At 42.5% G+C, this 27,581-nt stretch overlaps 1 protein-coding gene across 2 annotated transcripts in view; it reads left to right on the forward strand.

The window, feature by feature from the left end:
• Positions 1-366: 366 nt before the first annotated feature.
• The window catches only part of GSG1L (GSG1 like), a 221,259-nt gene continuing 194,044 nt past the window's right edge, over positions 367-27,581 (forward strand). The window contains exon 1 of one of the 2 annotated variants that reach the window (XM_083153409.1): positions 367-997. In XM_083153409.1, coding sequence (XP_083009535.1) covers positions 691-997 — 307 coding nt within the window. In that variant the 5' untranslated portion in view covers positions 367-690. The remainder of the gene's footprint in view (positions 998-27,581) is intronic. The other variant, XM_083153408.1, reaches the window with a different exon arrangement.

Raw genomic sequence — 27,581 nt, forward strand, 5'->3', positions numbered from 1 at the left:
ATTGTGTATACAAAAAAATAGCAGACATGCTAAACATTCATTTAAAGTATAAAAATAATCATGTTAGTATTATAACATGTCGTCCAATGTTTTGGGTAGTTCCCACTTCTTGTCTTGTTGCTTCTGTGCATCTTCCCACTGATCCTGATTGCCCAAGTGTCTCCTCCCGAGACTGCAATCATTTTATTCATGAGACACCAATTTCAGCCTCTGAATGCTCTTATCAAAGCATTTTATTTATATTGAATACGGTATTTTAAGTAAACACAAGCTGCGTTGTATGACTTCATTCATTATTTATATTCTAAATAGGCTACAATGACAATAATGCTGGGCAGCCTGCAGGTGTCTCTCATTGGAGGCTTTCCAATCCCCTGAATATCATGTGCTCATGTTAACAGATTTTAACTCAGCATCCCTGCTCCCTGAGAGGCAGAGCACATATGATCTTATCAGCACACTGTGACATCTGTAGGTACAGTACTGTAGCTGGAGTGTGCGACCAGTCATCTTTATCTGCAGCCTTCGTACAACTACATAACAATGTCACACTGGCAGCTAAATGTTCATTTCATCCTTGTCGCAGCTTAGTTGGAAACTGGATTTGCATATATGTTCGGAATAAGGGAATCAGAACTGAGAGGCTTTCAGCATCATTACTCAAACTGCATGACATTTGGGCATGGGTGAATGATGAGGAAATCAAAGAGAAGACACAGAGCTCTGCTTGCTGTGTGTTTGAACTTAGTGGCCCTTTTGTTTTCAACTACAGCATTCATTACAACCTACTGGTGTGAGGGGACACAGAGAGTGCCTAAGCCAAACTGTGGGAAAGGCACAAAGACAAACTGTATCAACTACAACGGCGATGACAGTCACAATGAAAGCAATCCGAATGTGGTACACTACAGCTGGGAGACAGGAGATGACAGGTTTCTGTTCAGATACTTTCACACAGGAATATGGTACTCATGCGAGGAAAATATTAATGGATCCGGTAAGTCCCTAGCAATTCGTTTCCCATTTTCTTTGCTAGCTAGTTGCATGTGGTGACATAAAAGTGCTGGTTATCAATTAAAATGCAGAATTATTCCAAACGGTTGTAAGTGTTGGAAAACTGTATATGCATCATCATCATCATCACTATACGATATATATATATATATATATATATATATATATATATATATATTCACATATGGCATTTCCTACTAATCATTATTAAACACATTGCACAGGAGATTACACTATGCTGGGTCATTGTCATTATTTATTAGAAGGCTGCATGATTAGTAATTACTCAGTCATATGCTTGGGCTGATGCATTCAACTTGTATAATATTATTTCACTTGAAAATCACTTTTATTTAAATATGTAAATGAGCTGTAATTAAATGAGCTATAAATAATACTTCAATTACAAAGTGAAAAGGTCTGTATAGCACAAAATGTTTTGTAGTTGTTGATTTCAGCTGTATTTCTGTAAGAAGTGATGCTTTATATTATGATAATGTCTGTAGATGTAATTAAATTACTGTGGCTTGGACATATACTTCATATATAAATACACAGACCAATCAAATGCTTCTGTTAGAAAAAGTTTGCCAATATAAAGTGGCAGGTATCTGGCAGACAGATCGTCATTGACTTAATAAATCTGAAATGAATTAACTTAGTGAAGTTTGCAGAGATTTGTGTATATTTTATCCTTGACTGTAAGGCTGCCATCAGTCTGCTTATTTTAATGTTTTTTTTCTCTTTTGAAATTTTCATTTGACTATATTTCTTTATAATGACCGAGAATGGCATAATCACTATTATATTTGTAGAGAATGACAATGCAATCCAAATTGCTCTGAGTTACCAGTCGTTGGTTGTAGGATGGCCTGAAAGTATGCAAAACATCATATACAGTACAGTGCTTTGATTGTGTTGGCTGTCAGGGACTGCCTAGTAAAGAATGCATAACTTGAAGCTGAAGAGACAGCTGGGCACAGTTGTCTCTCCACATCTTCAAATTACTAAAAGTAATGGGAGTGATTCAGTTGTTTTTTCACATGGCTACCACTAGGGGGCTCAAAACAGAGCAATTCAATTGGTGCTTCACTTAGATGCCTATTAGCCACAGGCGTGACATTTCTTCTCGCTGCCTCCTGAAGTGGTAGAGGAAATGTGTACAAAGACAGCAGTTTTTCCTGCTTGAGCCTTTAGATACGATTAGCAACTACTTGCAGTCTGCCTTTTTTTATGCAAATAAAACAATGGGCTCGTGTTCAGAATGACAATTTAACTACTTTGTCCAAAAAAACCTTTGAATTTCCACCTCCTCCTTCCAGATAGCTCAATTCACAATCCCCATGTCCTTGACCATTAAACCATTTAAACAGATGTGATGTGCATGGTGGCCTTGTTTTGTCAAACCCAGGATTTTATTAGGTCTAACTCTGAAATGTCCAGTTTCACTGAACTGCATTCCAGGGTTTTTGCAGGTAGACACCATTTCCACTGAATTATACCCCTTTTCCACTAGCAAGCCGGATCGCACCCAGGATTTTGTGTCTGGGTGTGACCCGGCTTGCAAACGCTTTACCCTTAGAAGCCCAACCATGGCATAAATTATGTCAGTGGGAGGCAGCACTGGAAGATGAGAGCATCTCCCAGCAATGGCTTTGTATTGCAGGGAACGGGACCCAGGTAGCATCGACCCAGGTTAGCCGTTTCCACTGCCCATGCTCCTAGGTCCAACCCAGGTAACTACTCGTTTTGGAGTTTGCCTGGAATTTTGCAAAACAAAACAGAAACTCATTGGTTGGTACTAAATCTCTCTTCATTTTATGCCTTGAAGTATTGATATATCTCCGCAATATTCACTTACTTACTACACACTGACAGTATGTCATTACTGTCATGGGAACAGCAGCCAATAACCGTGCAAGAGCATGACAAATATAAGAAGCTGGCTGATGTGTCACAGTATCTTTATTCCTGCCTCACAACTGGCGCTATGCTAAAGTAAAAAACAAACTTAATCCTGTACGATGGTCTATATCCCTTGTTAGTTCAGTAATGAGACCTAAGGCCCATGGCAAGAGTACCGTAATATGGATGGATAGAAGCAATTTCACTGCCTAAAGTGTGCCCTGCAGGGATATCTATTATAAGCATTTACATGCCGTCATAACTGACAACTAGAACACTTCTGTATTAGTTACTATTTCGGACAAAGACCTCTTTCTATTTATATTTAAGCATAGAGGTGTACTAAATCTAGTCAACATCTGATAAATCAAATGAATACATTATACTATACAGGGCCTGCCGAAATAATGGGCCATCCAATCGACGACATTATAATAAGTCACAATAAGAATAGGAATGCACATAGGCATAAAACATAAATATCATAACAATGTACAAATTGCATTTTTTTTAAAATGCTTCACCTCAAACTTTTCATAGCACAGATTTTTGTCTGTAGTCCAAATTATTGTGGTTTGTCAAGTGTCATTCGGTTCACTATCCATGAATGGTTGGTGGTCCAACAAACTCCAGTCCATATGTAAATAAGAGGTATTTACAGTACAGGTTTCTGGGAATATTCAAACTCCCGCCGCTATTCCCGAAGGGGAAAATAGCAGAGGGACCCTATTCAATGGTTTTCCCAACAGGGATCTCGACAGAACGTGCCCAACTATAGAAGCAGTCGGGCCCATTCTGCCGAGAACGGCCATTGGTTTGTTGATCTCCCGACCGCAGCTCGACAATTCACGGCTGTATCTTGTGGCCACGCCCCCTTTTCGGCGTTTGGTAGGTGGGACATTGAATCCCACCTGCGGATTGCCAGTCGAGCCAGCCGAGAACAGGATAGGGTTACGGCTGTCAGGCCATCCCGACAGTAGTGACCCGGGATTGAATATCCCCCTATGTCTCTCATAGACAAAACTACTGTACTGTACTTTCTGATGGATCACTGTACCCAATCCATGTTTCATGTATAACATTATTAAAAATATGGCATTACATGTTCTTTAGGCTATATTTATAAGGTGAATGTGAAACATGAATGCATTCTGTGTTTAGACCTGGGTACCACCACAAAATATATCATTGTAAAATGCAAATAGTCTAAAATACAGAAGAATCTGAAATCCCAAATACTTCGGGTCCCAAGCATTTTGTATATCGGATATTCAACATGTATCAGTTTCTCTGAAGCTGCCTGCCATGACCGGGGAAACCTTATGAGCTGTCCTTTTTGCATATAGAACATCAGGCCATTGTTTTTTCATGCAGTGTGTGTGCCATAGGTACATTTTTTCTCCCTTCCATGGGCTTGCTCTTTAATTAGTTATGTAAATTCTGGTATGAGAGTGGACAGGGTTTCAGTGATCAAATCTACTCATATCAATTAAATCCATCCTTGCTGGCTGATGATATTAATTTAAGAGTGAGAGTTGCAGTATTGATATAATGGTGTATTAATTTGCATGAAACTGGGGTGTGCATGGTGTGCCCAGGCACACACCAGGCCCAGACCCTACCACTAGGTAGCTTTAGGCAGCTGCTTATGGGCGCCAGCCACTGGAGGACGCAGTTACATCTGTTATTTCCCAAAAAATGAAGGATGTCCCTAAAAGATTCATCCTTCTTTTAAGTTGCGCTAGCCAGTGACGAGTCTAACCTGCTGGTCACCTCATGAGCAGCTTGCCTTGTTCCTGTCTCTGCTGACAGGATGCACACATTAGCGCAGCCTGGCAGGTGCTGAGGAGCTCTGTCTACAAATGTGTGCACCCGCCCCCTACTGTGGCAGGCTGTGCCGGAGCTAATATGTTTAGAGCTGTGGGGGCCCAGCCATCTGCTTGCAGCCGCACTCATGCTGCATACACATCCTGCAGCAGGCATTGTGCTGAGGCTGCTGTTGAAATGTGATCATCCTGATGAAGCCAGTCATCTGGCGAAACTAGTTGACGAACGCGAGTATACTGGACCTGCCGCACGTCACTCTCCACACAAAGGACGCAGACGGGAGTCTTCCGGCAGACACTTTCCCATCTCATCCTTAGAGAAGGTACAGAGCATATTTGGCCCATACCCCATACAAGACTATCCACAAACACTGGGGCAGAGAGCATTTATGAAACAGGACGTTTTGGATCTGTCCAACAGTGTCCAACTATGTATGTGATCCTTACTCCCCACTACCCACCCTATTTGTGTGTGTACCGGTATTAGTCATTGAGAACATAACCACGAGAAGAAAATTGTGGAGTCTTTTACCAGCACAAGATTAACATCCTTTTTGTAAAAAAAAAAAACCATTGCTTATGATTTTTATAGATTATATATATATTGCATTTTATATGTTAATTAAACCTGTATGATTAATTAACAATTTCTGCACATTTAATCTTTGGATAAAGAGAGAATATTAATTACCGTGAAAAATAAAAATAAAAAACTTTTTTATTGTATTCCTTTCCATATCTCATTCTGAGTATTTAAAAAAATCGCAGTTAGAGGCGTAGTACTCTTTCTTAAAGAACCAAGTGTGAGTTAGCGCAAGGTGACACTGCAAGGTTTAACTCCTCTATTCTGCTGTTGAAATCTGTCTGAAGCTGCTGGGGCTTGCAGAGGGGCTTGAGAGCTGCACTGCCTGACGGTGACTCATAGGATCTCTCAACCTTAGGGGTTGATCCTATTAGGTGCGGATGCTTGGCACTCGCGAATCATCACTGCACCGGGCGGACTTTATGGCGGACTGAATTTGCTTAAAAGTGCTCACACCTCCATAGCTAATTCGGCCTTGCAAAGGGTGCAAGATAGGCTTGATTTGGGTGCCGGATGGGCAGGGGCCCCGTAAAACTGGTAAAATGCCGCCCATTGGGTGAATAAGAAGACACTGGGCTCAGAAAAGAAGGCAGCCATAAAAAAGTTTAAAGTTTAAAGTTCTTTATAATGAGGCATGGTTTACTGAATTAAATAAAACCTGTAGCTTTCTGGAAAAACTTCCCAAAAGGCCTTACAGTGGATCTGCAGTAGAACCTTTTCAACTGTAATACATTTCTGATATTTTTTTTTTAACCGTGGAGATCTTTTTAATCAGATTGCCCCTAAGGGTAGCCTTAAACGTGTCCCAAACCGTCAAGGGGCTGGCTGACCCAACATTGTTATAAAAAAACTCAGTACTCAACAACCGCATTTCCTCGATATCCCCAATTTGTTTTAACCAAGACGGATGCAAGCGCCAATACTTAAACCCCTGTGGGGAATGAACATCTATGCTAAGAGATATCGGCGAGTGATCTGAAATACCTCGCGGATGGTATTCCACCTTACTGATATTTATGAGGAGATTTAACGGGGTAAATATCATATTGATTCTTGATAGTGTGTTATACGAGGAGGAGTAACATGAAAATTGTCTAGTATCAGGATGACGTACTCTCCAAACGTCCCACCACCCTACAGACGCCATGAACTCAGCCAAATTGGATCTATTTCCCTCAGCTCTGGTTTTACTATTCCACCTATCCAAAGAGGGGTTCATAACCTGATTAAAGTCCCCTAAACACATGATACAGCTGTCTGGGCGAGCTGAGGCAAAATCGACCGCTTGTCTAAGAATCTCAAAAGAGAAGGGAGGAGAGATATAAACCGCCAGTATACAATAGCGTTTAGAATTAATATATCCATCAAGGAAAATATATCGGCCCCTCTCATCAATCTTGGATTCAATCAACTCCCAGACCAGATGCTTCTTAAATATGATCGAAACCCCTCTGGATGCAGATGTAAATACTGAGTGGAAGGAGGTACCAATCCACGGGCGCCGAAGTGCCATGACTTTGTCCCCAGACAGGTGCGTCTCCTGAAGACATATAACATCAGCCAACGAGGTTTTACAGTATTGCAAGACCAGGGAACGTTTGATCTTCTCACCCAAACCCCGGACGTTCCAGGACAAAAAACCCACAGTCATTCGAACAGACAATCAGCTCTAAAGTTCCCATCAGAGTTATCAATCCCACCCCTCCTAAACCCCAGAGTAATCAGAGACACCGTTACTACCTTAAACCTCAGGACAGGCAATATCTTAGGATCAAAGATCCGGCCGGCCATTCTTGTAGACACTTTTTTCTCTCTGCGACCACAAACAACATATAAGACAACCCCACCCCCCACCCCCCACCCTGTATATCCAACCCCCCGAGATATACCTATTACCCCATCCCCATTCGCCCACAAGACCCTCATTTGTACCGGGACACTTTACTGTCGATCACACCCTCCAAGCGACAGACCCTGCCCTCCGAGGGCTCCACTTTTCCCAAATAATGATCTCGCCCCGTCCCCGTCCCCCCACCCAATCCCCTCGTATTCAGTAGTAGCTACATGATGTAACATGAAAATATCACAGGATGGAAAAAAACAAAAACAGTATCAATAACACCACCTAAGCAGAAATATACTTTCAGTTACACATAAAGCTAATGAACACCCTCATCAACTAGATTCAAACAGACATAATAGTCTCAATTCGATGCCAGGGGTCTCTTGGCTGGATGGTTTTTATCCAGCCATGCTGCCGCGTCACCTGGTGATGTGAAAAATTTAGTTTCATCCTGAGCAACAATTCTAAGTTTAGCCGGGTATAACATTGAGTATTTAAAGTTCAGTTCTCGGAGTCGAGCTTTGATGTCCCTATACCCAGCCCTCTCCTTTTGGACTGCATAAGGGAGATCGGGGAAGGTAGATATTTTCTTTCCATTGTAAGTTAGGCCACCACTGGTTCTAGCAAGTCTCAGAATAGTATCCCGATCTTTGAAATGCAGGGTTTTAGCAATTAGAGTACGGGAAGGCCCTCCCGGAATCGGTGGTCTTGATGGGACACGGTGAGCCCTTTCAATGGTAAAAAATGCGGAAAATGCCTCTTTCCCAAAACACTGCACTAACCAGTCCTCAATAAATTTTTCAGGCATATTCGCTTCCACCCTTTCCTCAAAGCCAACAAAACGTATATTGTTACGGCGTAAACGCCCCTCCATATCCGCCATTTTGTTTTGAATATCTGTTAATTTGCCCATAGCGTCCGTGAATAAAAAAAAATCTCGGGAAATGGCCCTTGACCTTGAAGTTAAGGTGGCAGAGACCGAGCAGAGATACCTTCTCCATGAAAATGAAGCCACCAGAATTGAATGGTTGAAGGCACAGAGGGATAGGGTGGTACACTCCCAGACTTTGGCCAATCAAAGGTTGTTAAAACAGTCACACCAATTCTATAGGAATATAGACAGGGCTGGTAGGTTTATGGCTTACCTTGCAAAAATGGATAAGTCTGATTTTGCTGTCGTTAAAGTTCTCTCTGAAGATGGGACGGTGCAGACCCAAGTAGATGAGATCGCGAGAGCTTTCCAGACCCATTTCTCCAAGGTATATCAGTCGCACTTGACCGCTCCAAATAATGTTATAGCGAAGTATCTTGATGATATACAGCTCCCTACCCTTTCCTTAGAGGATCGGGAATACCTTGATTCCTCATTTACCATTCAGGAAATTGAAGAAGTTATTAAATCCCTCCCCCCCAATAAGGCCCCAGGGATAGATGGGCTGCCGGGCGAAGTCTATAAAGAATTAGCGGAGATTTGTGTGCCAAGATTATTAGAATTATTCCAACAGATGGAGGCTGAGGGCAAACTTGCTGGCTCAATGGCAGACGCCATCATCACTCTTATTCCTAAAAGTGGCAAGGATCCTGCCAGGGTCGATTCGTACCGACCTATATCGCTGTTAACGGTCGATGCGAAGATTTATGCCAAGATCCTTGCCAACAGGCTTAATAGAGTAATTGGCAGCATTATCCACTCAGATCAAAATGGATTTATGTGCGGTAAATCTACGGCCATTAATATCCGTCGAGTTTTCACCTATCTTCAGTCGGCAGAACTGCTCGGGGCGAAAGTTGCGGTGGCCGCATTTGACGCGAATAAGGCCTTCGATTCGCTCGAGTGGCCTTTTTTAAAGCAAGTTTTGGGGCTTTTGGTTTTGGGCCAGCATTTGTGGAGAGGGTCCTTCTGCTTTATAGATCGCCCTCCGCTAGAATCCGGGTGAATGGATTTGTTTCGGATTCTTTCCCCCTCAAGCGGGGGACTAGGCAAGGTTGCCCCCTCTCGCCGTTGCTATTCGCGGTGGCAATAGAACCAATAGCTTGCAAGCTGCGCGCAGCACTCGGCGAGGGGGGTCCTGTAGGGAATATCATCTCCCTCTATGCAGACGACCTATTGGTTGGAATGGCTGATTATGCTAATTCTCTTCCTTTAGTCCTCGCTAACCTCCAAGAATTTGGGCAATACTCTGGGCTCTCAATTAATTACGACAAGTCTCACATACTTTGTACTCAGGGGGAGTATATGAGTAGTAGTGAAATATTAGGTCTCCAGGCTGTTGATAAATTCAAGTATCTCGGGATTGTGATCTCTCGGGACCCAGCCAGCTTTCTGACTGATAACCTCGATCCTTTGATCGAGGCAACCAGACTTCGTTGTAAGAGTTGGCAAAAACTGCCGTTGACTCTTATGGGTCGGGTTAATCTGCTGAAAATGTCCCTTCTGCCAAAATTTCTTTATATTTTTCTTAATTCCCCAGTATACATAGGCGATCAGGTTTTTGGAAAAATCAATTCGGTTCTTTCTTCCTTTATCTGGAGGAATAAAAAGCCTAGAATAAAGAGACTCTCATTAACTAGGCCCAGGCGTCAGGGTGGTGTAGCATTACCAGATTTTAAATTGTATTATTATGCCGCGCAACTTACCCACCTAGCCGGCTGGGTCAGGGAAGACGAGATACCGGTGGATCTTTTTAAGTTAATTAGTGCGGTCTTGCCTGGTCTTTCTCCCTGGCAGTCCGTTCTAATGCAGGACACAGGTCGTTCGGTTTCCCCCCTTCTTAACCAAGCAAGAAAGATATGGGGATGGGTAGTAAAAAAATCAAATATGAAGGTGATAGATCCCGACACATATATTTTCTCTTTACCCCAACTCAAAGATCTTCATGCTCAACAAGTGGGTAAAATATGGGGTAATTTTGGGATCAGCTCGGTCCACCAGATCTTTGAAAATAACATCTTGAAGTCCTTTCTTCAATTACAAGCTGAATTTGGTTTACCAAAAACCTTTTTGTTTAGATACCTCCAAACAAGGAGTGCATTAGCTCATGAAAGCCGGGTAGAAGCAATTGATGTTTGTGACATCCCTATGAAAACATTAATTAAAAATCTATCTCCGAGGAAGAGACTTTCAAGATGTTATAAATCTCTACTGGGATATATGCATAGTAACGATCTGGATGGTCTCCATCAGAAATGGTGTAGGGACATTCCTGTTAAGTCAGGATACTTGGAATCAAGCATTATCAGCTCCAGTTACTGCCACCAATTCGCTCCGCATCCATCAAATTCAGCTGAATATGCTGCATCGTATATACTACACTCCTGAAAAGCTCTCCAAATTTTCTCCAAATAACACTAATAGATGTCCTAAATGTAAGGCTCAGGGATGTAGCTTTTGGCACCTTGTCTGGCAATGCCAGAAGGTGCAGACATTTTGGCAGAAGATTGGGGGGATTTTGATACAGCTTGGAGTTCCAAACGATTCGATTCACCCTACTGCCCTTATACTAGGGGTCTGGTCCTTGGGCCCAATCCCCCCTGAAATCAGAAGGTTAGCTGTAAACTTATGCGCCATCGCTAAGGTGGTAATTGCAAGGTCATGGATGGCCCAATCTGGCCCAAGTATTCAGGAATGGTTTGGCCTGGTTGACTCGACCGTGGACCACGAAAGAAATTTGTTTATTTCAAGAAATGCTGTCACGAAATTTTATGCAATTTGGGGGAGATGGTATCACCATGTGCACACCTTTGTAAGAGAGGTTGTTAATCACAATTTTTAATTAGTTTCTCTGATGGGGAAGAGGATGGGGGGTACTCTGTAAAAGAAGGAAATATTTAAACACAAAATTTTACATTTATTCCGACACTGCGATTTCAAGGTTGTTTTTTTTTTTTTTTCTTCTTCACACCAATATAATGTTTCACACCAAAAACGGATTCGATTGATTTTTCCTTTTTCCTTATGACACTTTAAGCTTCACTGAGTATCACGGTTGTATGATTATTGTTTATATGTGTATCTTATTACCTTATTATGTTATTATGATTAATTGGAGGGGTCTTTACGTGGTCCACGGTATAGGGGTATAGTGCGCCATGGTCTACTATAGTATTCTTGATGTTTTGCTGTCATTATAAGGGGGGAAAATAGGAAAGAGGAAGAAGGAAAGGAGAGAAGGGAGAAGGAAAGGTAGGGTAAGTAGGGAAGGAAGGAAAGGAAGAAGGGGGAAGGGAAAGGAGGAAAAGTGAAAGGAAAAGAGAACAGATAAGGTAAAGAACGAATGGGGCTGTAGTTCCCTGGAGATACCGGTGTTATTAATATCAACTTGCTATAGGCTGTATAGGATCTAATTTTCTCTCCGTTTGGGGAGATTCGGTAAAGTATTTAAGCTGTTTTTGGTTAGTCCGGCTCATTAACTAGAAATTATTGCTCAAAATGTTTCTCTCTGCTACTGGTCAGGTTTTTTATATGTAGGTTTGTGATGTTTGTTATTATGGTATTGTTATTAAATGTAAAATTCAATAAAGAAGATATATAAAAAAAGTAATACATTTCTGATATGTTTGTGAGAACTTTGGTATGTATACTGCAATATGGGTTTGACCTGGTTCATAACAAATTTTATACCCTCTTACTTGGCTTATAATGCTGAAGAGGTACATTATATATCATATGCAGTTTCCACAATGACATATGAAAAGTATAATATTTTCTAGAGATGTGCGGCGGCCACTTTTTCGGGTTTTGGTTTTGGTTTTGGATCTGGATCTCCCTTCGTGTTTTGGATCTGGATTGGTTTTGGCAAAACCACCCTTGTGGGTTTTGGTTTTGGTTTTGGATCTGGATTTTTATGAAAAAATGCTAAAAATGGCTAAAATAACAGAATTTGGGCCTGTTTTTGCCCCTAAAGTATTATTAACCTCAATAACATTAGTTTCCACTCATTTCTAGTCAATTTTGATCACTTCACAGCTTACAAAATAGTTTTCATTTACTGTAGTTGGGCCAAAAGGGTATACCGAGGTAGCTGGATGACTAAGCTAAGCGACAGCAGTCGGCATCACATACATGTGGACCTTACACTTCCAACCTGGCAGAGCGGCACTGCAGGGGCAGACAGGGTGGCAGTTTAATAAACTATCCCAAAAAAAGAGAAATGCTCCAAAGAGCAAATACAAAGAGGTATCGGCCTTGTCATGACTGGTGGTAGAAGCTTCAGCACTTCTATCAGGTTGCTGATCTCCCACTATTTCCTCCTTCAGCATCCTCCAAAAATGTGTTTTTATTTTATTTATTACTTTTATTTGTTTTTCTTAATTCACACTGGACACAGCCCCTTGGACACTGGATACTGCCCCTGGACACAGCCCCTGGACACTGCCCCTGGACACTGGACACAGCCCGTCACCCTGGACACAGCCCCTGGACAATGGACACAGCCTCTGGATACAGCTCTTGTACACTGGACACAGCCTGTCACCCTGGACACAGCCCCTGGACAATGGACACAGCCTCTGGACACAGCTCTTGTACACTGGACACAGCCGTCACACTGGACATAGCCCCTGGACAATGGACACAGCCGTCACACTGGACACAGCCTCAGGACACAGCTCCTGTACACTGGACATAGCCTTCACACTGGACACTGCCACTGGACACTGGACACAGCCCGTCACCCTGGACACAGCCCCTGGACAATGGACACAGCCCGTTACCCTGGACACAGCCCCTGGACACGGCCCCTGGACAATGGACACAGCCTCTGGACACCGCCCCGGGACACAGCTCCTGTACACTGGACACAGCCGTCACACTGGACACTGCCCCTGGACACAGCCCCTGGACACTGGACACAGCTCCTGTGCACAGCTCCTGTAAACTGGACACAACCCCTGTACACTGGACACAACCCCTGTACACAGCCCCTGTACACTGGACACAGCCCCTGTCACACTGGACACTGGATATATGTAGTCACACTGGACAATGTATATATGTCACACTGGACACTGGATATATGTCGTCACACTGGACAATGGATATATGTCATCACACTGGACACAGGATATATGTTGTCACACTGGACACTGGATATATGTCGTCACACTGGACAATGGATATATGTCGTCACACTGGACAATGGATATATGTCACGCTGGACACAGGATATATGTCGTCACACTGGACACAGGATATATGTCGTCACACTGGACACAGGATATATGTCGTCACACTGGACACAGGATATGTCGTCAGTCGTCACACAGGACAGGACACAGGATATATGTCGTGAGTGACTTGTGACACTGGACAATGGATAAGATATAGGCCGTCACACTGGACACAGCCCCTTGTATTAATGCTGCCCCAGTACACAGTGTACTACTCAGCAGCACTGCAGCCCCTGTGTGTGAGCACTGCAGCACTGAGTTAGTTAGTTAAATCACAAAAAAAACAAAGGGTTCAGGGCTAAACACAGGGCTTAGGGCTAAATAAATCACATCAGGGCACGGGCCACAGGACAGCCCCTGGACAGTGGACACTGCAGCCCCTGCGTGTGAGCACTGCAGCACGACACAGGATATATGTCTTCACACTGGACACAGGATATATGTCGTCACACTGGACACAGGATATGTCGTCAGTCGTCACACAGGACAGGACACAGGATATATGTCGTGAGTGACTTGTGACACTGGATAAGATATAGGCCGTCACACTGGACACAGCCCCTTGTATTAATGCTGCCCCTGTACACAGTGTACTACTCAGCAGCACTGCAGCCCCTGCGTGTGAGCACTGCAGCACGACACAGGATATATGTCGTCACACTGGACACAGGATATGTCATCAGTCGTCACACAGGACAGGACACAGGATATATGTCGTGAGTGACTTGTGACACTGGACAATGGATAAGATATAGGCCGTCACACTGGACACAACCCCTTGTATTAATGCTGCCCCTGTACACAGTGTACTACTCAGCAGCACTGCAGCCCCTGTGTGTGAGCACTGCAGCACTGAGTTAGTTAAATAATCACAAAAAAAAAACACAGGGTTCAGGGCTAAATAAAATAAATCACAACACAGGGCTTAGGGCTAAATAAATCACATCAGGGCACGGGCCACAGGACAGCCCCTGGACAGTGGACACTGCAGCCCCTGCGTGTGAGCACTGCAGCACCTAGTTAGTTAAATCACACTACAGGGCTCAGGCCACAAGTCTACAACACAGGGCAGTGAGGGCAGGTCACGGAGCACAGCACGGAGCACATGGCACGGAGCACAGCACAGGGCAGTGAGGGCAGGTCACGGAGCACAGCACGGAGCACATGGCACGGAGCACAGCACAGGGCAGTGAGGGCACAGGTCAGGTCACGGAGCACATGGCACAGAGCACAGCACGGAGCACACGGAGCTTCCCAACCACCCTCTTCCCTCTCCAAGATTGGAGTGAAGATGGCGGGCGCGCGTGCGTCTTTTATAAGATCCCGCTCCCGCGAGAATCCGACAGCGCGATGATGACGTTCGGCCTCGTTATTGGTCCGGAATTCAGGCGGGAACACCCGAGCCGGCTCGGATCTGGCCCGGATCCCCGATATTCGGATCTGTCGGATCTCGGGGATCCGGACCCGCTCATCTCTAATATTTTCTGTGAAAGCAAATTGGCAGATTTTATTAATGTATTTCTGTATTTTTCCCTTGTATTGATGTAGTGTGTATATGTACAGAATACTTTGTGTTTTAGTATTAGGGTAGTAGATGTAATGTCCACATTGATAATTATCCCTGGGAAGTGCAGACAGCCAAGAAGACTAGGAACCTAAATTAGAGTCACTCGGCTGTAAACGTTCATGCAGACTCATTATTTTTCTATTAAAATTGTGATGTTTGTTGCATTCATTTATATAGTTTGCATTAAGTAGTGGAAAGTTTCTTACAGTGTTAATCATATTTTGAATTATTGAGTTCCTTAATCCACAAGTCATCAGTAGATTTAAAAGTAGGTCCCCATATTCTTGAAATTTGTAAAAAAAAATAATAATAAATCTTAATACTTTTCCAAAATATTATTAGAAAAGACTGTCGGGGGTATTCTATCCCCCGCCACTATTTTCGACGGGGGAAATAGCGGTGGGTGCTTATTCAATGCTGTCTTTCCTGACAGCATTGAACAGGCATCTCGGCAAAACAAGGCTGGCTTTAAAAGCAGTCTGGCTAGTTTTGCCGAGCATGGCCGTGTATTGTCGAGCTCAGGGCCGGATCTCGATGATCCATGGCCGTTTCTTGCGGCCACGCCCCCTTTTCAGCACTCGGCAGGCGGGACATTGAATCCTGCCTGCCGAGATGCCGTTGAGTGGGCCGAGAACAGGACTGGGTCAAGACTGTATTGTGCTGTTTTCACTGTCCATCCACTCCAGTCAGCAGCTGCTAGACTGTGCTGTCTCCATTGTGCAGTGTCCAAAGTCTCCAGTGAGTGGCTACTGCTTTGTTGTGCTGTCTCAACTGTCCATCCACTCCAGTCAGTGTTTGCTGCTGTGCTGTATCCATACACTCCAACTATAAGCAGCGTAATTTGTGAAAAAAGTTTTAAATTTCTTTATACAAATTGTTTTGTGTACTGTACCCCACTACATTGGTTCACATCCATAAAAGCAGTGCGATACCACTTAGTATGAACTGTCATAAAAAAAGTAAAACAATAATTGTTCTATTGTTTGTATGACATCTTCTGTGTGTTATACCCCAATGTGTTGTTCACATACATATAAGTACTGTGATATATATATATGGGCCCTGGGAAGTGGGTGCTGTTTGCACCCCATTCTTAGGAATGGCGAGTGTGTTGGTACTTCTGTATATATATATATATATATATATATATATATATATATATATATATATATATATATATATATATTATAAGCACTGCAAAAACAAATGTGAAAAAATATATTGGTTGACTTACAGATGTGTCCACATACATCTTGGTTTTACTGCGCCATGTATGGCACAATTTGGCACACCTTGGACTCTGCCAAAGGCACGCTTTGTGATTTTTCTACAAATTTCCACCTCTAATCTATTACTTTATACAAATTCTACTGCTGCAAACAATTTTCAGAATCCGTCCACTTGCTACATTTGGAAAAACAGCTAAGCCATGTTTTACATGTTGTGACAAATTGAGAAAATAATTTTTTTGAATAAATTGTTTATTGGAAAAATTTTTGTAAAGATATACATATAAACATACACTTTATTTTGAAGGGCGGGAATGGAATAAACAAAAGAGAAAATAGGGAAAATGGGGTAAGGGAGAAGGAATACAGCTACTTAAGATACAGTATCACTCTCAATAAAATTTGTCAGGCATTATAAACGTTGTTTTGTATTATAGAGACACACCACTTCTCCTAGCTCTATTTACCTATTATCAACTCTGTGTTTTGTTATTATAAGCCAAATGAAAAGGGTAGAGGAGCTTTATCCAGTTCCCAGGCCATTTCATATGAGATGCGGATAGGCATACCATATTAAGCAACAAATGGTAAATAGATGAAATAAGACCTTTCGAGAGGGCACGTTTATAACAGAGTGATTCCAGGGTAGTTCAAGTCACAGATTTATGTGAATAGTGTAAAGACTTAAAGAAACCACGAATCTGAATGTATTGATGGAAACATTGAGAAGGAATATTATATTTATTTGTAACTCCACGAAGGATGGGAATCTATGTAAAGGTGCCATATCATTAATAAACAAAAAAATCAGTTTTGACCCAGTGTTTAAGTGAGCGTATCTTTTCCTGCTGGAAAACCAGGGTTGTCCCAAAGTGAGGACAAGGCCGGAGGGGAGGATAGGAGCTTATAAAACTTGGTTAATCTGTCCCATAAGGTCAGAGTGAATGAAATGGTTGGTGAACTATGTGTATTTGTGGGTCGCAAGTGAGATATGAACCGCGTCATAATGAAGTTTCAGGTTCGGAACTCCGAGTCCACCCTCTTTATTGCTATTATATAATATTTTTATTTGCACTCTTGGTCTTTTACAGCCTACAAAAATTGTGTAAATGACTTTTGTAGGGTCTGGAAAGTGCGTGCGGGTATCGTTATTGGAAGGGCCTGAAAGAGGTAGAGTAGACGGGGCTACACATTAATTTTTAGAGCATTTGCTTTGCCCGTCCATGAAATGAAATTAATTGTCCTGACTACCTACCAAGGTCTATAGAAATGTCATTGATCAATCTAGGATAGTTGGCTTTGTATAATTGATGGTATTGTTTAGTAAGATATATACAGGTTGAGTATCCTGTATCCGAATTTCCATTATCCAAATTATTCCGAAAACCATACATTCCAGAAAGTGAATTTTTTTTTTCTAAAAACTTACTGGGGACATCTTTAACAGCACTACTGAGGACATGATATATAACTGGCACTATATATGTACAAGAAAATGATTGCTTGCATTCAAATTCAGTATCTAAGATAGTACACAAATTTTGTTTCATGTTTTGAAACCTTGTTTTTTGAACAAATAAAATATATTTGTGTATATTTCATGTGTTTGATGTGTTTATACAGCATAAATGCAAGATACTTCAAAATACATCATTTAAATATTAAAATATTCCGAAATACGGGATAATCCGTTATCCAAAATTCTCCCAGAGCATTTTGGATATGGGATACTCAACCTGTACCTAGATATTTCAGTTTGGACTTTTTCCATTCAAATTGAAAGGTAGATGAGAGGGTACTTTTCATTGGATGGGGGAGATGGAGATCCGTTTTTGAAGAATTAATCTTAAAATTAGAAACTACGCTAAACTGTTGTAATGTATGAAACAGGTTTGGTATGGAAATAATCGGATTTTCAAGTGTAAGAAGAATATTGTCTGCATAGAGTGAAATTTTATAATCCTGTGCACCTATTTTAATTCCTGTAATATCTAAAAGATTTTGTATTTTGGATGCTAAGGGTTCAATCATTAGTGCGAAAATTAAAGGGTTGTCCTACTGTGTGTCAGTTGATATAGCAGAAGCAGCAACCAAATGCTAGTGCTGAAGCTGTTGCCAGTGTAAACAGTCATGACAATACAAATACAACATAATTTACTAATGCAGATGCCCAAAGGCAATAGCGGTTAAGTCTGAAGTTAAAACAATATATAATTTTCAATGGTAAAGAAAACAAACACCCCTAATAAAGGAAAAGATTACAGCACAAAAAATACAATTTCCAACATGCCAATTTCCTCAGGTAGTGGAAAGGAAAGGCTCAGGCCTTCAACTGTCTGAGGCAACTTCCTCTGCCTCTCCTGTTGACGATGCAAGCCCTTCTCACTTAAGGGTATAATTACTAAGAGTTTTATTGGTTTCTATGGGCAACATCAATAGAACTTCAATAGAACTCCTATCACAGTAAAATTTCCCCTCAGAGTGTAGAAGAGGTGTCAAAAATGAAAACTGGAAAATCAGTGCTGAAATAAGAAAAACCATTAAGCATTAGAACTGTGTGTTCAGAAACTGAAATGTCTCAAATACCTGAGTATAGTCAAAGTCTGACTGTGTGTTAGCCTGATCGTTCTGTTACTGTAGTTCTACAGAAGCCTTCTTCTACCATTTCTGCTACTTTTTCAATGTGCGGTTGAGCAGCAGCATTAATAGTATAGCTGCTGACATAGAAATTGAAGTTGCCACTGTGGAAATGCAAGAGGATGAGGGGGTATTTGTTTAAGAGATGTTGATGCCAATAAAGTCATGAGACATCTGCTGTGATGTGTACGCATTGTTGCAAGGCTGGATGAGAACACATCTGTACCTTGCTCATCCTACACATAGCTCCAGCATGTAGATGTTGACAAAGCAGGCACATTTATCTATTCTGAGGGAAGGTTTTAGATATGATACAAGTGAAAAATGTCATAAAGGACATACAGCACATGCTATTAACATTGGTGCAGAGCCGTCTGCGAGTATCAAGTCATATGCTGCCAGAATGTAACTGCAAGCAAATACATTAGCAAACTGATTATGGTGCATTAGCAAGTGAGCTTATCGGAGTCAGGATTGTGTGTGTTTAACTTATGATTATGGTACTCATACACTTTTATTACGGGAGAAGAATTTAATACTGGACGCTGCTATAAAAATATGCTGAGCCAGATGAAGGGAACTTCAGAATGAGGGGGCCCTATATTAAAGAGGCAGACTTTATAAAAGTAGTGCCAATCTGTATTAATGATTACTAGATTTCTAAGGAGGTCCAGATCTACACTAATTTACAAGTTTGTGAAATGCTATATGCTTGTACTAATGGGGGTCAGCCGATCATAATGCCTTATGTTTTATACATATATAACAGTGGGTTATTCTAATTGAATTGGTTCCCCTGCGCGATCACACGGGAGTTCGAATTTTTGCGTCTGTGCCGGTGCATTTCTGCTCATGTGCACATGCTGGGTGCGACCATCTCCGACCATCGAATGATTTCTCTCTTGCACTGAAGGCTGCATTTGATGACTATGCAAATCATTAATTCACAGCCGTGCGGGGAATCGTGGCGTGCGAGAGGGGGTAGCCATCCCTGCGTGCGATGTTTAGAACACACACAACTTTGCGAAATTCGCAGCATTGTGTGTGGACCAGAATAAGGTCCATAGTCTCCAAAAGGTGTGGCACTCAATGCTTTAATACTTAAATGAAGCAGGCGGACACCACAGTAGATCAACATTTCAATTTCATACCAAGAAATTGTCATCAGGATGCAAGATAAAAAATACAAAAATACCTTTATACTGTCTATGAATCCAACGTGATTCACACTGGAGGAGTTTGAGAGGACGATTGCCACCTCTTAACGACGGTGGAACGCAATTGATCATCCCATAGCATAGTCTGCTCAAGTGGTGTATATGTTCGCTGAAATAATGTGCATCTGGTTGGTCACTGACCACTAGCTAGAGCTATGAGTATGGCACTGCATTATAAACTGTTAGGAGTCAGGCAGTGTCGGGGTTAATAGGAGACTGAGCTTGGCTGCTGCAGCTAGCAGCTGCCCTTACTTACTCAATTAGGTAATTGCTGCAGTGGTTGATGGACTCTAACATTTAAGGAACTTCTTGTGAGCCCATCCCTGCTGTTAATAGCTTCTTGTAGCCTGGTCGGTTTCCAGTTTCTCCTGACCTTGATCCATATTTCCTTGGCTCCTCCGGTGTCTCTGTTTTCAGCTTTCATGGTACCATCAGTCCAGCGGCTTCGCCACACATTGCAGTGATTGCTGCATCCTTTATACATACTTTGTTTATATTGTGTTCTGGGGCTTTGTCATTTATTTCTGTTATTGCTGCCATTTGTGGTTTATTTACCTTTGTCACGTTCTGTGACTAGGCTGCTGTTTCCTTAGCGGGTTTCTGTTTTGCGACGGTGTTGCAGGTTGCGGTGTTACAGCACATCTTAGTTGTTTCTGGGTATGCAACGAAGTCTTATTTATTCTGCAGATTTGCTGTTCATAATTTCTTTTTATTTTCCCTGTACTTTAGTTTTGGTATCTTTCATCTTAGTGTAAGTTAGTTTGTGCTCTTATCCAGTCTTCAGTCTCGGTATGTGCCTTGTTCCCCTGTAAGATCTGGTAGCATCAGAGATAGTTTGAGCAGACGCAGAGCCGGCCCTAGGCATAGGCAAGATAGGCAATTGCCTAGGGCATCTGGAATGCCTAGGGGCATTCATGCCTGCCTAGGGCTGGCGGAGGTCCTGCACTGGGCTGGCTATTGCGATCGGAACTCTCAGTTCCGATCGGGTAGCTCAGGGAGCCGGCAGCAGCAAGTGAGGGCAATGGGTATTATCAAAAATAGGAGGATGGCTAGTATACATGACTAGCAGCTCCTCCTCCCATGTTTTTCCTAACATCTCAGCAGCAGTATGATAGCCCATTGTAGCCCCGCCCCCTTGCGGCTATATCCCATGATTTGCGGGTCTGTCGGGAGGGGGGGGGGGTTGATTCTAAAAAGACAGGTGACTCACAAAATAGCTTCATATTGGCTCTGCCCCTCCTGTCAACCACTGAATCGCGGGAATGTGCCGCAGGGGAGGGGCTAATGATGAAAGTGCCGATGACGGTCTGTGGCACTCCCGAAACCTCATCTCCTCCCTCAGGACGGGGCAGTCTTCAAAATGTGAGTATCTGTGAGCTTCTGTTGTGTATGTACCAAGTATGTATATATTTTATGTGTGAGTGTCTATTTTTAAGTTATTGTGTGTGTGTGTGTAAGCCTTTAATGTGAATACTATGGAGAAAACTTCTGGCAATACTGCTAGAAGTGATTTACACCGCCAACATGGAGGTCAACATGGAGAGGCTGGCGGCAGATGTCGGCAGGGGGGGGGGGCATTTATCACAGGGGATGGGGGGGGCATTTATCGCAGGGGGGGCGGCAGAATTTTTTGGCAGGGGGGAGCTACTTTTCTAGTTACGCCACTGATATGTGTGTATCTGTATATGTGTATACAGGTGTGGGTGTGTAGGTGGTCTATGTAACATATGTGTGTGTGTATACGAATCCTGCATTTGCCCGTTTGTAGAGGTAGTATTTAAAATTTGCAAAAACAAAGTACCGCCAGCATGTATGTAGAAGGGACTGCAGCAGGAATCTCAGATACCTGCTGCTATCTCTCCTGTCCCACATGCAGCTGCATTCCCCATGGGCGATGCAATGCTGCCCAATGTACCAATATCTGAAGCATTACAGATATTTGGTCCCACAAATACCGCCATCTTAGAATGGTGGTAACCTATTGTAGCCTACAGGCTACACCCTGCACTCCCAGCGGGGAAGTCCGATCAGCTGGGGGAAGCACTGATCGTCTGGTACCCGGCAGAGCAGATCTCAGGGATCTGGACTTTAGGATAGCATATTGCAATGTATATGCTATCCTTAACAAATGGGCCACTATAACCCTAAAGTGCATGGTAGGAGACAGAGGCCACCAAACCAAGGGGCGGAGGATTGTGTTGCCATATAACCACACTGGCGAGTATGATACATGAAAACAGAAAGTTATTGACTAAACAGGTGAGCAATTAAACCTTAGTGCAGCCACACTTAAATACACCCAGTAGAAACACCAATTACTACTGAAAATATACAGTTTAGATAGAAAAGAGTGATTTCAGACTGTGGCGCTCACAGGTAACAATGTGATAAGGTGAATGAACCTTACATAAGGGGATAGCAAACCCCAATTAGACCATTTGTTGGTAGGTCACAATCCTGTGTATACATGGTGGGGTCTCATACAGCCCTGGGCAGTGCTCCCTTTAAAACCTTCTCTCTTCTGTGATTAAACCATGCTGTTTGATGAGCAGCTTGAGCAATTTAACCACTTCCAGAGCACTGCTAATGCCCATTTAGGGATACATACACAGTCCCGGAAGTCAGGATGCCAGTGGTAACAAGACAGACAGCGGCATCCCGATATGGAGAATTCCAACAGGGTTTCCATACGTTACCTGCAGCAGCATAACCCTCCCCACCCCCCACAGTGCAAACAACCCTCCTCACCTAAACCCCTTACCCCAAAACCTAGCCTTAACCCCCCCTCCCTGTAAGTGCATTAACCTAACTCCTCTCCGCAGCCCAATACTACCCCCCCCCCCTCTCAGCAGCCTAACCCTAAGCATGTGGGGGAGAGGGTGCGGGACCGCAGGAGGCATATGTTATTACCTATTCATGTCAATGGGTGGGTAGAGGCCCCAGTGCATTGCTTTGCACAAGGACCTTCAATTCAGTTCTTTCACACCCACCTCAGTAACGGAAGTGGTGTAATTTCAACAAGGAGCGATAACATGAATAAGGGACACTAATGTGTGGTATAATGTTACACTAGTGTGTGTGTGGTGTCAATTGAATTGGGGGTATTGTGCAGCCCCTTCCCAGAAAGAACACCCCCCCACCTTTTGGTCAATGTGCCAAAAGTATGGGGGGGTGGGGGCACCAGTCCTCTTGCATTGTGGATAGCGTACCAAAATTCTGATTGCTATTGGTGAAAGGTGATGCATGTTGATGTGCTGTGAGAGGAGTGCTGGGTCCAAAGTGGAACAAGCATTGGTGTTAGGGTGGGGGGGGGGGCACCAGCCAAAATCTTGCCTAGGGCATCAGATTGATTAGGGCCAGCTCTGGGCAGACCTACAGTAATTTGCCCTTTCAAATGTGGCTATTATAGGTGGACCAAGTGAGCTGTGGAGGGATAACAGAGTTTTTAGAGTAGGGGTTGCTGTGGTTTTCATTACAGGATCACAGCTCCACAGGCTTCTCTGGAACTCTCGACTTACCACCCTATCCTGTGGCTTCCAGAGATCCAGTAATAACATAAATCCATGCGCTTTTTGAATTCTGGTTCAATATTTCCTGTATAGCTTAATATACAAGGACACTGTCTTTGGTATACAACAAATGAGGAAGAACAGTTGAAAGGATGACACATATTTAACATTTTACCCGTATGAGGGTGTACAAATGTATCACCTGCTAAGAGGAATTGGCAAATTACACAGGTGCATTAAAAAGTTTAATTGAAGTTTAGTACCACCCAAAAAGGAGATTTTTAAGGACTGATAATTATAGGACACACCCGTTTTCTACTAGAAGGTCACTTAAATTGCGACCTCTGAAATAACATGGAATAAGAATTTGGTTAGCAAATGGTAGGGTGGCATCACTTTGTACAATGGGCCAACATTTTTTAGCAGTACGGTTAATAGCTTGCGATGATACTGTACCTTAAAGTGACGGTTAAAGCAGGCATGTCCAAACTATGGCCCTCCAGCTGTTGTGAAACTACACATCCCAGCATGCCTTGCCAGAGTTTTAGGAATCCCAATAGCAAAACTGTGGCAAGGCATGATGGGACCTGTAGTTTCATAACAGCTGGAGGGCCATAGTTTTGACATGCCTGGGTTAAAGTATCCTCCTTGGCTTATGGCTGCAGTAAAGTTTATATATCAAGCGGCATCATTCTATTTTAACATTGAATAAGATTTTTATTCGAGCAGCCTCTTTAAGAAATCCCAGATATACTGTACCTACATTATATCACTATTGATGCAGTGTATTCTAATCACCTGGGAATGAGGTTAACAATTAATGAGGCTTTTAGGGTGGTAACTTTGTTTTGGTAACACATATTTCTGTCTGTTTCTTTACCAAATACATTAGTCATTAAACATTTATTGGATATACCAATATTCACATCCAAGTATTCCATATCTTGGCTTAATTCAAAGGTAAATTTTACAGGACTGCCGAAAAGATTATGGGTTTGAACAAAATTGATCAATGCTGACTTTTCTCCTCTCCATATTTAGAACAAGTCATCAATATATCTTTTAAACAGTATGATGTTATCAGAGATAGACGGTGCTATAAAAAATATATCAAAAGAACCAAAAACCAGTGTGACTGATGACCCAATCGCACAACCTTGAATCTGCAAATAAAATTCATTGTTAGACAGAAAAAGTTTTTATGCAAAATTTATTCAAGGAAAGACAAGATAATATAGATTTTTTAATCACTGCAATCTATTCTAGAATGTAGTTTTTATTTTTACAGCTGAAATACCCAAGGTATGAGGGATTATAGTATATAGATTAACCACATTGATTGTTGCCAACCAGCAGTCATCTAATAGTTCTGATAAACTTGTCATGCAACTTATGACTACAATTAAGTCCCCGACACTTCCCAGCTGGACCACCAATTAAATTTGGGAGGTATGATACTGCCCTAAAGATTTGATATGAACTTCAACTGTGTATGGAGTGAGTGCTGTGAACAATAACCTTTTTTACAGTTAATATTTGATACATTTTGTTTTATGGTTTAATGGACCTTTAATGTTCTCATTTCTGATGAGTCTTAGGTGTTTTTTCCAACCACATACCTCCATTCACATTTACTTTTGAGATGAAATAGAATAGGGTTACAAATAATGCCATGCCAATGAAATCATGTGCTGTAGAATGTCTTTGTATTTTAGTAATAATTGCCAGAGTGTCCAGACATAGGGCCCAATTCGGAGATGTGCGCGGAACCCTCATGTGTGAGCACTTAAACTGTGGTCTTGTCTTGAATGCACTTTAAGTTGCGATGGAGGCAGCAACAACGCAATGGCGGTGTTAATGGGGCAGTGATAGACTGTTGGGGGAATGGCCATGGACCATTTTGTGGGAGAGGCTCCAACAATGCAAGCATGTCCTGAACGATTGGGGGGAGGGCTGCTTTGGCTGCATGATGTCACATGCAGTCTCTGTGGCCAAATACATGGCTGGCCTGTGCCTGGCTTCACAGCTAGGCAGGACCCGGCATGTGGGATGGGTGACTCACTACAGCTTGGTGCCACGGGTTGTAGTTTAGCAAGTCCTCATTATGAATTGGGCCCAATGAGCAGAGAACTTTGCATCTTTGTGGCCCCTTCTGCAAAAGATAGAGAATTTCAGACATTGTATCGATTGTGAGCTTTGGCGATGAGGTCACAGAACCATAATCTCCTGGAGAGGAGTCTCACAAAGGAACATTAATAGTTTACTGTAATGGATAAATGTCAATTAAATTAGTTTCCTTTGGGTCCCTTTTTTCATAGGATTTCTAGCTTCCGTTACACTAATAGGGCCTACACACAGGGCGATTTCAGAACATTTTCTGAGCAATCTGACTTATTTGACTAAATCTCTTAGAAAATACCCGTACTTTGCTCCGTGTATGGGGGCCATAGCGATAGCTATATCTAGTTAGATACATATATAGTTAGACCACCGGTCAGGGCCATAGAACACTGTTTGCTGAGCGATATGCAGTAGCTTCACGCAGATCGCTCAGCAAAATCTGTCACATGCTGCCGCGGGGTACACGGCGGGCACGCTACTCACCCATCCACATCCGCCGCCGGCAAGCATGTGTCCATCCTGGTCCCCAGTACTCGTACGAAGCAGTGATAAGGGAGTAGAAGTGATAAGTGCCTAGTACTTTAACACTGGCCATTCAGCTCCCGGCTGTTAAGTTACAGGCTGGGTTTCAAAAGGAACAGTTAGGAGCTGATTGGCCGGTGATCAAGTACCAAGCACTTTATCACTTTTCCTGCCTTATAACTGCTTCATACATCTACCCCTGGGTGAGTATATGTCTGTTTGCATGTATGCGTGTATGTAATAAAGCTTTACTGTACTTGGTGTCTGTGATTTTATTGTAATATTGGTTATGTTGTGGGACTACAAGTCCAAGTCAGCCCTTTAATGCCCCACATGCTGGGGGTGGGGTACCCCCCTCGCCATTTAAATTTTTTTTTTTTATTAAACATACAGATTTTTCTGGCCCTTTTTGTTAATGTTTAAGGTGCAATTTGTAAAATCACACAGTTCAATCATAGTCTTTCAGTGTCTTTGTCAATGGATCCAATCGTCTTGCCATCAATTCCATTCTTCTTTCCGGATACTACTACTCATCTTCAAGCAACCGTCATACTTCCGCAGTGCATCCCCATTACCCGCAGTCTCCAACAACCCGTCACCAAATTTCCCTATGCAAGGACTTTGCTTTATTTAAGTTAAGGATTGACTTTTTCCTCAAAGAAGTATTTGAGATCTGCTAGTTTGTTTTCCATTTATGAAAAAATCCTTCATTAAACCTGACCATTTTAACCCTTCAGCTTCTAGTCTGTCTGCAGTTCCTGATCACCACACGACTCCATCAAATCCCTCTCCTGTGACAAAATCTCTATGTGTTTAGGCCCCATTGGAGTGCACTTAAAAGCAGGGCAAGGGAACATAAAAGGAAAATGCCTTTCTGCACTAAGTGAATACTTCAAATACAATAGAAGTTGATTTGGTGGTCATGATTGCACAGCCACTACATGGATAGCTGATTACATTTGATCAAATACGGTACTACACATTTACATTGATTTAGTGAATTCCAAACCCCCCCCCCCCATATTTGCAAATCCAGGACTGACTCAAAGAACCCAGGGCTGGCTATGCTGGGGGGGGGGGGACCTCCTTGCCATTTTTTAAAAATATTTATTTATACACACTCTTTTGGACAGAACCATGCACAGATCTCAATAATCCGTGCATGGTTCGGTCAAACTCACCAGCCAGAACCAGGTCTATTTTTCTGGTGATTTTTGTTAATGTTTAGGGTGCAATGTGTAAAGTCATACCTAATTACATTTGCCCGTTGGATACTTTTTAATGGGAAAACATGCAAATTTTAATGCAATTTGCACACTACTACATGTGCAATTTCCGATAAAACAAAATGTGCAATTTGGGTCATTTTGACCAAAAAATCACACATTACAAAAAAAAAATCGCACCTAATTATATTTGGCCCATAATTTCCATTTTTTA

Source organism: Crinia signifera, chromosome 7 (genome assembly GCF_055691185.1).
Source record: "Crinia signifera chromosome 7, ASM5569118v1, whole genome shotgun sequence".
In the NCBI taxonomy this organism is placed as follows: Eukaryota; Metazoa; Chordata; class Amphibia; order Anura; family Myobatrachidae; genus Crinia; species Crinia signifera.